General features: G+C 46.0%; 1 protein-coding gene across 2 annotated transcripts in view; it reads left to right on the forward strand.

Moving 5' to 3' along the window:
• The window catches only part of LOC311142779 (diacylglycerol O-acyltransferase 2-like), a 38,096-nt gene that overhangs the window by 21,698 nt on the left and 3,284 nt on the right, over positions 1 to 13,114 (forward strand). For both annotated transcript variants that reach the window (XM_084178450.1, XM_084178451.1), the window contains exons 5-7: positions 1,608 to 1,812; positions 2,195 to 2,369; positions 10,210 to 10,412. In XM_084178450.1, coding sequence (XP_084034576.1) covers positions 1,608 to 1,812; positions 2,195 to 2,369; positions 10,210 to 10,412 — 583 coding nt within the window. The remainder of the gene's footprint in view (positions 1 to 1,607; positions 1,813 to 2,194; positions 2,370 to 10,209; positions 10,413 to 13,114) is intronic.

Below are 13,114 nucleotides of genomic sequence, written 5' to 3' on the forward strand. Positions count from 1 at the left end.
CTTCACAAAATAGATGGCATCATGAGGAAGGAAAATTATGTGGATAAATTGAAGCAACATCTCAAGACATCAGTCAGGAAGTTAAAGCTTGGTCGCAAATGGGTCTTCCAAATGGACAATGACCCCAAGCATACTTCCAAAGTTGTGGCAAAATGGCTTAAGGACAACAAAGTCAAGGTATTGGAGTGGCCATCACAAAGCCCTGACCTCAATCCTATAGAAAATTTGTGGGCAGAACTGAAAAAGCGTGTGCGAGCAAAGAGGCCTACAAACCGTTACACCAGCTCTGTCAGGAGGAATGGACCAAGATTCACACAACTTATTGTTATTGTTTGACCCAAGTTAAACAATTTAAAGGCAATGCTACCAAATACTAAATTAGTGTATTTAAACTTCTGACCCACTGGGAATGTGATTAAATAAATAAAATATGAAATAAATCATTTTTTCTACTATTATTCTGACATTTCACATTCTTAAAATAACGTGGTGATCCTAACTGACCTAAGACAGGGAATTTTTACTAGGATTAAATGTCAGGAATTGTGAAAAAGTGAGTTTAAATGTATTTGGCTAAGGTGTAGGTAAACTTCCGACTTCAACTGTACATAGTCATTGAACACTGGTCACTTTAATAAGGTTTACATAATGTTTACTCACTTCATATGTCAATACTGTATTCTAGTCATGGCTCATCACATATATATATTTTTTATTTTTTTATTTGATTATGTGTGTGGATTTTTTTTATTTCTAGGTAGGTATTGCTGCATTTCGCTGCACCTGCGATAACTCAACCATAAACTTTTATTTGATTTACAGTACAGTAATTCTTTGGGTTGGTACCAGTGCATGCAGGGACAGTGACTATTACATCTTGCAGGGTCAGCAAGGTCTCCTTCTCTCTTCCATTTCTCCTACTTACTGTATGCATGTTGTAAACGCCACCTGTTTTCGTCACCAAATGTTCATCTCGTTACATCTACCATGCTATCACTGTGGAAACCTTACAGTAGATGGTCTTTGATAATGTGGTTATGCAATGGGCCTTGTTTGACTAGAGTCCTGTGTACACATCTCTTTGGATCTGTGTGTTAATCCTCTGTGCCCTTTCAATGTCTTCCATAAGAGTGGGATTGGGCCACCCACTTCACTGAAGACACAATTCGTCCACCACCATTATGCAACCTACACTCTCCTTCTCATACTCGAAACTACTTTTAAGAATATTGAAGCTCTGTAATGGAACTGCTGTTCACAATAGGGGAAACATGTAGATAAACATCCCAAACACAGAACACTGTTTATTGCCTGTAATTATTGTATTACTTGACCGCCAAGATACATCATATCAGGGCTAAACTGATAAACTGTTCCAATTTCTGGGAAATATGCTAATACATATAGTACAATGAACAGTGAAATGGCCTTTAACCTCTTGAGACAAGTTCTAAAACGTATCTGAATGTTATCATAACTGCACGACTGAAATGGCTTAATTTTGTGCAGATTCTCTGACCTGTCAAATTGCTTAACAAACACTCTGTAGTTATGTTCTGCTTAGTGTGATAGTAACCACCATGTCTCTTTATCATCCTGTTTACCAGCTCATCAAGACACACAACCTGCTGCCCAGCCGAAACTACATCTTTGGCTACCACCCCCACGGGATCTTCTCTTTCGGAGCCTTCTGTAACTTCGGAACAGAGGCCACCGGCTTCTCTAAGAAGTTCCCGGGCATCAAACCTTCCCTGGCCACCCTGGCTGGAAACTTCCGGATGCCAGTCTTTAGAGACTATCTCATGTCTGGAGGTGAGATGGTTTCTCTGAGTTTTGCCCCTATGTACTCAGTAAACTGCTGATACCAGCCCTGTATCTACCGACTCTAATCTGGTAGAACTCTGAGCTTTGTCCTATTGCCCAGTCTAGACGAAACAGCCCCTGTGCCTGCCAAACTGTATTTGCTGATGTCACTATTGTAAGGAGCTGCTTCAGGTGAAACCTGCACTGTTAGCTTATTTATCTTCATTTCAAAGCATTATTTTGCCCAACATCCACTAAGAATGTGTTTCTGTGCTCAACCAGTATGGATTTCTCTTAAAATGTGTTCTCCAGTGCAAACACACTGACTTGTTTGGTCTTTGGGCCCCATGTGTGATTACTGAGCCTAACCCCATCCTCTTCCATGTGTCAGGTATCTGCCCAGTGAACCGTAACGCCATTGACTACCTCCTCTCTCAGAATGGAACTGGCAACGCGGTGGTCATCGTTGTCGGGGGAGCAGCTGAATCTTTGAACTGTACTCCAGGCATGAATTCTGTCACCCTGAATAACCGCAAGGGCTTTGTGAGGTTGGCACTCCAGCAAGGGTGAGATTAGGGTACAAACATCCCGGCTACACACAGGGCTGTGGCGGTCATGAAATTTCGTCAGCCAGTGATTGTCAAGCAAATAACTGTCGGTCTCATGGTAATTGACCGTTAATTAACATAAACACATTTAGCATCTCCTGACTTCCACACATAGCCTACAAGCCACTGATCCAGACCTTTGGAACATCTACATTTAAAAAAGTATAATAAATCCATGTAATATAGCCTACACCTTCACAATAAATCCTTTATTTATTTTAGACACGTCTAAAGAAGCATGATATGAAGAAAATGTAGTCTATTTCAGAAGAAAAGAATAGCATACTCTAAATTGTCCTTATGTTAGGTCCTGATGTGGCTATGCCAAATGGTTGTGGGCTACACTATTTCATTTAGCAGACAAGATTTGCTTAGAATTCCATGGCATTATTTTATATTATTTTATAGTATGAAGAATACAATTGAACTGTCACGACTTCCGCCGAGGCTGCCCCCCCTCCTGGTTTGGGCAGGCTTCGGCGTTCGTCGTCACCGGAGTACTAGCTACTGCCGATCCCATTCTCATCACCCCACTTGTCATGTCTTGTCAATCACACATACCTGGTGCTCATTCCCCTAATTAGTATGTGTATAAGTGTTCCCTCTGTTCCCCTTGTCTTACGAGAGCGTGTAGCTCGGTTGAGCTACATTTCACTGTGTTATTGCCAAGGTGGATGTTTTCCCTTGTACAGTTTCGTTTGACGCTTGGGGCGTTTGATTTATGCAAACGGATTAAACTCTGGACTTCAGTATTTTACCTCCTGCGCCTGACTCCTTCTTTCACACCTCATCACAGAATCACTCACCTGATCTGATATGGAGTCAGCAGGAGAAGACCGTATGCCTGGAGTTGTGGCAAGGGTCCAGGAGCATTCCTCGATGTTGGATCGGGTTCTTTAGGTGGTAGAACGCCTGGAGAGGAGAGGATCCGATCTATCGAGACCAGCTGGTCAACCGGATCCAGCCACCTACACCCCAGCCCCTGGAGGGATCCAGATTGATGGTCGTTTGATGGGACTGCAGCGCGATGTAAGGGATTCCTACTCCAACTGAAGTTGTATTTCTCCTGCATCAGGCCGGAGCCCTGGGAGCGGGAGAAGGTATCCGTCCTCGAGAGGTGGGCGAACGATTGGTTCATCTGAGGCAGGGGACGAGGACCGCTCAGGACTACGTGCTGGAGTTCTGGACGCTGGCAGCGGGGTCCGGGTGGAACGAGCGGGCCCTGATAGACCATTTCCAGTGCCACCTAAGGGAGTACGTCAGACGGGAGCTCGCCTGCCGGGATGCCATGCTATCGTTCTCCCAACTGGTGGACATGGCCATCCGGCTGGACAATCTGCTAGCAGCCAGAGGACGTCCTGGTAGGGGTCTGCCCGTTCCCACTCCGGATGACTCTGACCCCGAGCAGATGGAGCTGGGGGGAGCCGCCGGTCGAGAGAGCGCAGGAGGACAGCGACAGTGCCACTTGCACGAAGGGACAATCCACCTCACATCGCAGTCAACGTTCTTTTGGGTCTGGAGGCGGTAGGCAGGGTACTCACGCATCACCCCAGGTAATGAACACCCAAACGTGTTCAGAGCCCTTTGCGGCGCACTGTACTTTATCTATCTCCTTTCCCAATAATTTGGTAGGTTCCCAGTGTAAGGCGCTAGTCGATTCAGGCGCAGCTGGGAATTTTATGGACAGGGCATTTGCACACCGTCAAGGCATTTCATTGGTTCCCCTAACCATTCCACTACCCATCAGAGCACTAGATAGTCGACCATTAGGGTCCGGGTTGGTTAAGGAAGTTACGCTACCAGTCACCATGATTACGCAGGAGACACATGTTGAGCAGATCACCCTTATGATTATTGAGTCTCCTGCTTACCCTGTAGTCTTGGGTATCCCGTGGTTAGCGCTTCACAACCCCAATTTCTCATGGCCGCAGAGGGTTCTTACGGGTTGGTCGCGTGAGTGTCCGGGTAGGTGTCTAGGTGTTTCCGTTTTTGCGACCACGGTGAAAGTCCAGACGGTACCCCCACCGTGCGCATTCCCCCCGAATACCATGATCTGGCGCTCACGTTTTCCAAGACGCAAGCGACTAAATTACCACCTCATCAGGAGGGGGATTGCACGATAAACTTTTGGGTAGACGCTGTACCTCCCAGGAGTCATGTGTATCCCCTGTCGCAGGCTGAAACGGAGGCTATGGAAATATACGTCACTGAGTCCCTGCGCCAGGGGTATATACGTCCCTCCACTTCACCTGCCTCCTCAAGTTTCTTCTTTGTGAAGAAGAAAGATGGCGGTTTACGCCCGTGCATTGATTATCGACCACTGAATAATGTGACGGTACGATTTAGTTATCCTCTTCCCCTCATTCTTTCAGTGATCGAGTCAATGCATGGGGCCCGTTTTTTCACCAAATTAGACCTCAGGAGTGCCTACAACCTGGTGCGTATTCGGGAAGGGGATGAGTGGAAAACAGCATTTAGCACAACCTGGGGCATTATGAATACCTGGTGATGCCCTACGGTTTGATGAATGCTCCATCCGTTTTCCAGTCCTTTGTGAACGAGGTGTTTCGGGACATGCTTGGCCGCGGTGTGGTGGTCTACATCGATGACATCCTGGTGTATTCCGCTATGCGCGCCGAGCATGTGTCCCTGGTTCGCAAAGTACTGGTCCGACTGCTGGAAAATGATCTTTATGCAAAGGCAGAGAAGTGTGAGTTTTTCCAGCAGTCAATCTACATCCTCGGATATCGCATTACCACCACAGGTGTGGAGATGGAGGGAGACCGCATTGCAGCCATGCGTAATTGGCCGACTCCAACCACGGTAAAGGAGGTGCAGCGCTTCCTTGGCTTTGCCAACTACTATCGAAGGTTTATTCGGGGCTTTGGCAAGGTCGCAGCTCCCATTACCTCCTTGTTGAAGGGTGGGCCGTCCCGGCTCTGCTGGTCTGCTGAGGCTGATTTGGCATTCAGTAGATTGCGGGGTCTGTTCACCTCAGCCCCGGTACTGGCTCACCCCGATCCATCACTACCGTTCGTAGTGGAGGTGGATGCGTCCGAGGTAGGGAGCTTTCTTATCCCAACGCTCGGGCACGCCACCCAAGCTCCGCCCCTGTGCCTTCTTTTCTAAGAAGCTCAGAACTACGGCATTGGTGATCGGGAGCTGTTGGCTGTTGTCCGAGCTTTGACGGTGTGGAGACATTGGCTCGAAGGGGCGAAACACCCTTTCCTCATCTGGACAGACCACCGTAACCTGGAGTACATTCGGGCAGCGAGGAGGCTGAATCCTCGCCAGGCCAGGTGGGCCCTCTTCTTCACCCGGTTTGATTTCAAACTCTCATACATTCCGGGTACGAAGAGTCTCGGCTGTATGACACAGAGGAGAGGCCCAGAGACTACACCCCCATACTCCCGGCCTCATGCATTGTGGCGCCGGTAGTATGGGCGATGGACGCAGATATAGCGCAGGCATTACGCACAGATCCAACTCCACCGCAGTGTCCAGCTGGGCTGCAGTACGTGCCTGCGCTTATCCGTGATCGTCTGATCTACTGGGCACACATGTCACCCTCCTCTGGTCATCCAGGTATCGGTTGTACAATGTGCTGCCTGACCGAGAAGTACTGGTGGCCTACCTTGGCTAAGGACGTGAGGGTGTATTTCCTCATGCTCAGTGTGCGCCCAGAGTAAGGCACCTAGGCACCTCCCAGCGGGTAAGCTACAACCTTTACCAGTTCCACAACGACCATGTTCTCACCTGAGTATTGATTTTCTCACTGATCTTCCCCCCTCCCAAGGTAACACCACTATCCTGGTCGTTGTGGACTGCTTTTCAAAGTCCTGTCGCCTCCTTCCTCTGCCCGGTCTCCCCACAGCCCTACAAACTGTGGAGGCTCTGTTTACTCACGTCTTCCGGCACTACGGGGTACCAGAGGATATAGTGTCAGACCGAGGTCCCCAGTTCACGTCTAGAGTCTGGAAGAAGTTCATGGAACGTCTGGGGGTCTCGGTCAGCCTGACCTCTGGTTTTCACCCCGAGAGTAATGGGCAGGTGGAAAGGGTGACTGAAGATGTGGGTAAGTTCCTGCGGACCTACTGTCAGGACCTGCCGGGGTGTGCGGAGGAGACTTCAGACGCAGTTTCTTATGCTGGGTATCATTCACAAGTGATATTATATAATTCACAAGCGATAGGCTAATATTGTCACCCATCAGACTATTCTTGATTTCATCTTGTCTTTACATATACTAAATAATATACAGTGGGGAAAAAATGTATTTAGTCAGCCACCAATTGTGCAAGTTCTCCCACTTAAAAATATGAGAGAGGCCTGTAATGTTCATCAAAGGTACACGTCAACTATGACAGACAAATTGAGAAAAAAAAATCCAGAAAATCACTTTGTAGGATTTTTAATGAATTTATTTGCAAATTATGGTGGAAAATAAGTATTTGGTCACCTACAAACAAGCAAGATTTCTGGCTCTCACAGACCTGTAACTTCTTCTTTAAGAGGCTCCTCTGTCCTCCACTCGTTACCTGTATTAATGGCACCTGTTTGAACTTGTTATCAGTATAAAAGACACCTGTCCACAACCTCAAACAGCCACACTCCAAACTCCACTATGGCCAAGACCAAAGAGCTGTCAAAGGACACCAGAAACAAAATTGTAGACCTACACCAGGCTGGGAAGACTGAATCTGCAATAGGTAAGCAGCTTGGTTTGAAGAAATCAACTGTGGGAGCAATTATTAGGAAATGGAAGACATACAAGACCACTGATAATCTCCCTCGATCTGGGGCTCCACGCAAGATCTCACCCCGTGGGGTCAAAATGATCACAAGAACGGTGAGCAAAAATCCCAGAACCACACGGGCGGACCTAGTGAATGACCTGCAGAGAGCTGGGACCAAAGTAACAAAGCCTACCATCAGTAACACACTACGCCGCCAGGGACTCAAATCCTGCAGTGCCAGACGTGTCCCCCTGCTTAAGCCAGTACATGTCCAGGCCCGTCTGAAGTTTGCTAGAGTGCATTTGGATGATCCAGAAGAGGATTGGGAGAATGTCATATGGTCAGATGAAACCAAAATAGAACTTTTTGGTAAAAACTCAACTCGTCGTGTTTGGAGGACAAAGAATGCTGAGTTGCATCCAAAGAACACCATACCTACTGTGAAGCATGGGGGTGGAAACATCATGCTTTGGGGCTGTTTTTCTGCAAAGGGACCAGGACGACTGATCCGTGTAAAGGAAAGAATGAATGGGGCCATGTATCGTGAGATTTTGAGTGAAAACCTCCTTCCATCAGCAAGGGCATTGAAGATGAAACGTGGCTGGGTCTTTCAGCATGACAATGATCTCAAACACACCGCCCGGGCAACGAAGGAGTGGCTTTGTAAGAAGCATTTCAAGGTCCTGGAGTGGCCTAGCCAGTCTCCAGATCTCAACCCCATAGAAAATCTTTGGAGGGAGTTGAAAGTCTGTGTTGCCCAGAGACAGCCCCAAAACATCATTGCTCTAGAGGAGATCTACATGGAAGAATGGGCCAAAATACCAGCAACAGTGTGTGAAAACCTTGTGAAGACTTACAGAAAACGTTTGACCTGTGTCATTGCCAACAAAGGGTATATAACAAAGTATTGAGAAACTTTTGTTATTGACCAAATACTTATTTTCCACCATAATTTGCAAATAAATTCATAAAAAATCCTACTATGAGATTTTCTGGATTTTTTTTCCTCATTTTGTCTGTCATAGTTGACGTGTACCTATGATGAAAATTGCAGGCCTCTCTCATCTTTTTAAGTGGGAGAACTTGCACAATTGGTGGCTGACTAAATACTTTTTTTCCCCACTGTATGTGTGAAATTTGATTTAGAATGGACCATTATCATGCACCTGTCTCGAAACAGGGGCAGTGGGAAAAAATACATGTCATCTATGCACTTAAATAGCGAATGGAGGACGCTTTTCCTGTGATTAATTTTCATGCCAGCCAGGTAGGCTATACTCCTGTTGTAAAGCGAAGCAATACGCTTAATTTTAGGAAAGTTGATAAATAGCAGGCCTAGCCTATAGAAAGGTGATTGGATCCTCCTCTTTTTAATAGAGTCCATCAAAACTATAGAAATGTTGCGCAACATGAGCTCATGTGCTCTCATGAAGTGTTTGATCACATTTGCATTTATGTCAGAGTGATTAGAGGGACAATAGAGTGCTGAGTATCAGGCAGTTAGCAAGTTTGGTAGGCTACTAATGACCATCAGCAGCATCAGAGCTTGGAGAAGCCTAATTACCGTGACTAAATGGTCACGTGGAATTTGACTGCCTTCATGACTCGTGACCGCAACAGCCCTAGACACACATACACCATCCTGACACACGTACCTTCCGGTCACACACACCTCTCGGTTACACACATCAGCTGATCAGACTATATGTTTTGATGTGAGAGACCTTACTGAGTTAGCTCAACAATAGGTTTGATTGGCACATAAAACATACTTTCAGGTGTGGTAATTGGTCCTCAAGTTCTCAGAGCTCCTCCTGACATGCAGTACACAGACACTGGGTCAAGGCCAAAGGACAGGCTCCATCAGCTTGTGACTTAGAACAAGCTGAGAATTATATATAATATACACTGAACAAAAATATAATCGCAACATGTAAAGTGTTGGTCCCATGTTTCATGAGCTGAAATAAAAGATCCCAGAAATTTTCCATACACACAATTAGCTTATTTCTCTCAGATTTTGTGCACAAATTTGTTTACATCCCTGCTAGTGAGCATTTCTCCATTGCCAAGATTATCCATCCACCTGACAGGTATGGCATATCAAGAAGCTGATTAAACATCATTATCAATACACAGGTGCACCTTGTGCTGGGGACAATAAAAAGCCACTCTAAAATGTAAAGTTTTTATCACACAACACAATGCCACAGATGTCTCAAGTTTTGAGGGAGCGTGCAATTGGCATACTGACTGCAGGAATGTCCACCAGAGCTATTGCCAGAGAAATGATTGCTAATCTTTCTACCATAAGCCGCCTCCAACGTAATTTTAGAGAATTTGTCAGTACGTCCAACCGGCATCACAACTGCAGACCACGTGTATGATGTCGTGTGGGCGATCAGTTGGCTGATGTCAACGTTGTGAACAGAGTGCTCCATGGTGGCGTTATGGTATGGGCAGGCATAAGCTACAGACAACGAATACAGTTGCATTTTATCTATGGTAATTTGAATGCATAGAGATACCGTGACGAGATCCTGAGGCCCATTGTCATGCCATTCACCCACCGCTATGCAAAGGAGATGTGCCATGCTGCATGAGGTGGTTACACCAGATACTGAATAGTTTTCTGATCCACACCCCTACTTTTTTTTTAAGGTATCTGTGACCAACAGATGCATATCTGTATTCCCAGTCATGTAAAATCCATAGATTAGAGTCTAATGAATTTATTTCAATTGACTGATTTCCTTATATGAACTGTAACTCAGTAAAACCTTTGAAATTGTTGCATGTTGCGTTTGTATTTTTTTTCAGTATAATATATGCCATTTATCAGACGCTTTTATCCCAAGCGACTTACAGTCATGAATCGAACCCACTATCCTGGCGTTGCAAGCACCATGCTTTACCAACTGAGCTACTGAGAACAAAGTCTGGGTAAACTGGTGTAGCATAGACCACATGGTTTAGTAGCCCATCATTCAGCGATCAGATGATATCTGTTATGCCATATGAGTAACTTCAGGAGACTAATGTAAACCCCCTCTCTCTGTCAGGTCTGACCTGGTACCAGTCTACTCCTTTGGGGAGAACGATGTGTACAAGCAGGTGATCTTTGAGGAGAGAACCGCGTGGCGGCTGGCTCAGAAGCGGCTGCAGAAGATTCTGGGCTTTGCTCCCTGTCTGTTCCATGGCTGTGGCCTCTTCTCCTCCGACTCCTGGGGAATGGTGCCTTACAACAAACCCATCACCACCATCGGTAAGTAAAACCCTCTCCAAGACCCTACTGACAAAGCCTCACTAGGGTTGCAAAGCTACCGATAATTTAACAAATTTACCGGAATCTTTAGTAATTTTGGTAATTGCCATAGATTTTCTGTTAATCTATCATAACTTTGGTAATTTATACTTGAATAACTTTTGAAAAATGTATTCATATATAGTATTAATATATTATATCTGTGTCCATATTGTCCATGAGTTTCTAGTAGATAGACCATATGGTTCAATAGCCTAAATATCCACGTAAATATCAGAAGCCTCCTTCCTAAGTTTGAGTTATTCACTGCGTTAGCACACTCCGCCAACCCTGATGTTCTAGCAGTGTCTGAATCCTGGCTTAGGAAGGCCACCAAAAATTCTGAAATTTCCATCCCCAACTATAACATTTTCCGTCTAGATAGAACTGCCAAAGGGGGTGGAGTTGCAATCTACTGTAGAGATAGCCTGCAGAGCTCTATCATACTATCCAGGTCTGTGCCCAAACAGTTTGAGCTTCTACTTCTAAAAATCCACCTTTCCAGAAATACATCTCTCACTGTTGCTGCTTGCTACAGACCCCCCTCAGCCCCCAGCTGTGCCCTGGACACCATATGTGAATTGATTGACCCCATCTATCCTCAGAGTTCGTACTGCTTGGTGACCTACATTGGGATATGCTTAACACCCCGGCCATCCTACAATCTAAACTAGATGCCCTCAATCTCACACAAATTATCAACGAACCTACCAGGTACAACCCTAAATCCGTAAACATGGGTACCCTCATAGATATCATCCTGACTAACTTACCCTCTAAATACACCTCCGCTGTCTTCAACCAGGATCTCAGCGATCACTGCCTTATTGCCTGCGTCCGTAACGGGTCCGCTGTCAAACGACCACCCCTCATCACTGTCAAAAGCTCCCAAAAACACTTCAGCGAGCAGGCCTTCCTAATTGACCTGGCCCAGGTATCCTGGATGGATATAGATCTCATTCCGTCAGTAGAGGATGCCTGGTTGTTCTTTAAAAGTAATTTCCTTTCAATCTTAAATAAACATGCCCCATTCAAAAAATACAGAACTAAGAACAGATATAGCCCCTGGTTCTCCTCAGACTTGACTGCCCTTGACCAGCACAAAAACATCCTGTGGCGTACTGCATTAGCATCAAATAGCCCCCGCGATATGCAACTTTTCAGGGAAGTTAGGAACCAATATACACAAGCAGTTAGGAAAGCAAAGGCTAACTTTTTCAAACAGAAATGTGCATCCTGTAGCACTAACTCCAAAAAGTTTTGGGACACTGTAAAGTCCATGGAAAATAAGAGCACTTCCTCCCAGCTGCCCACTGCACTGAGGCTAGGAAACACTATCACCACCGATAAATCTACAATAATCGAGAATTTCAACAAGCATTTTGCTACGGCTGGCCATGCTTTCCACCTGGCTACCACTACCCCGGCCACCAGCTCTGCACCCTCCGCTGCAACTTGCCCATGCACCCCCCGCTTCTCCTTCACACAAATCCAGACAGCTGCAAAATCTGGACCCCTACAAATCATCTGGGCTAGACAATCTGGACCCTTTCTTTCTAAAACTAGCCGCCGAAATTGTCGCAACCCCTATTACTAGCCTGTTCAACCTCTCTTTCGTAACGTCTGAGATCCCCAGAGATTGGAAAGCTGCCGCGGTCATCCCCCTCTTCAAAGGGGGTGACACTCTAGATCCAAACTGTTACAGACCCATATCCATCCTGCCCTGCCTTTCAAAAGTTTTTGAAAGCCAAGTTAACAAACAGATCACCGACCATTTCGAATCCCACCGTACCTTCTCCGCTATGCAATCCGGTTTCCGAGCTGGTCATGGGTGCACTTCAGCCACGCTCAAGGTCCTAAACGATATTATAACCGCGATCGATAATAGACAGTACTGTGCAGCCGTTTTCATTGACCTGGCCAAGGCTTTCGACTCTGTCAACCACCGCATTCTTATTGGCAGACTAAATAGCCTTGGTTTCTCAAATGACTGCCTCGCCTGGTTCACCAACTACTTCTCTGATAGAGTTCAATGTGTCAAATCGGAGGGCCTGTTGTCTGGACCTATGGCAGTCTCTATGGGGGTGCCACAGGGTTCAATTCTTGGGCCGACTCTTTTCTCTGTGTATATCAATGACGTCGCTCTTGCTGCTGGTGACTCTCAGATCCACCTCTACGCAGACGACACCATTTTGTATACATCTGGCCCTTCATTGGACACTGTGTTAACAAACCTCCAAACGAGCTTCAATGCCATACAACACTCCTTCAGTAGCCTCCAACTGCTCTTAAACACTAGTAAAACTAAATGCATGCTCTTCAACCGAACGCTGCTTGCACCTGCCCACCCGACTAGAATCACCACTCTCGACGGGTCTGACCTAGAGTATGTGGACAACTACAAATACCTAGGTGTCTGGTTAGACTGTAAACTCTCCTTCCAGACTCACATTAAGAATCTCCAATCCAAAGTTAAATCTAGAATCGGTTTCCTATTTCGCAACAAAGCCTCCTTCACTCATGCTGCCAAACATGCCCTCGTAAAACTGACTATCCTACCGATCCTTGACTTCGGCGATGTCATTTACAAAATAGCCTCCAACACTCTACTCAGCAAATTGGATGTAGTCTATCACAGTGCCATCCGTTTTGTCTCCAAAGCC

Source organism: Coregonus lavaretus (genome assembly GCF_964263955.1).
Source record: "Coregonus lavaretus genome assembly, chromosome: 15".
Classification (NCBI taxonomy): Eukaryota; Metazoa; Chordata; class Actinopteri; order Salmoniformes; family Salmonidae; genus Coregonus; species Coregonus lavaretus.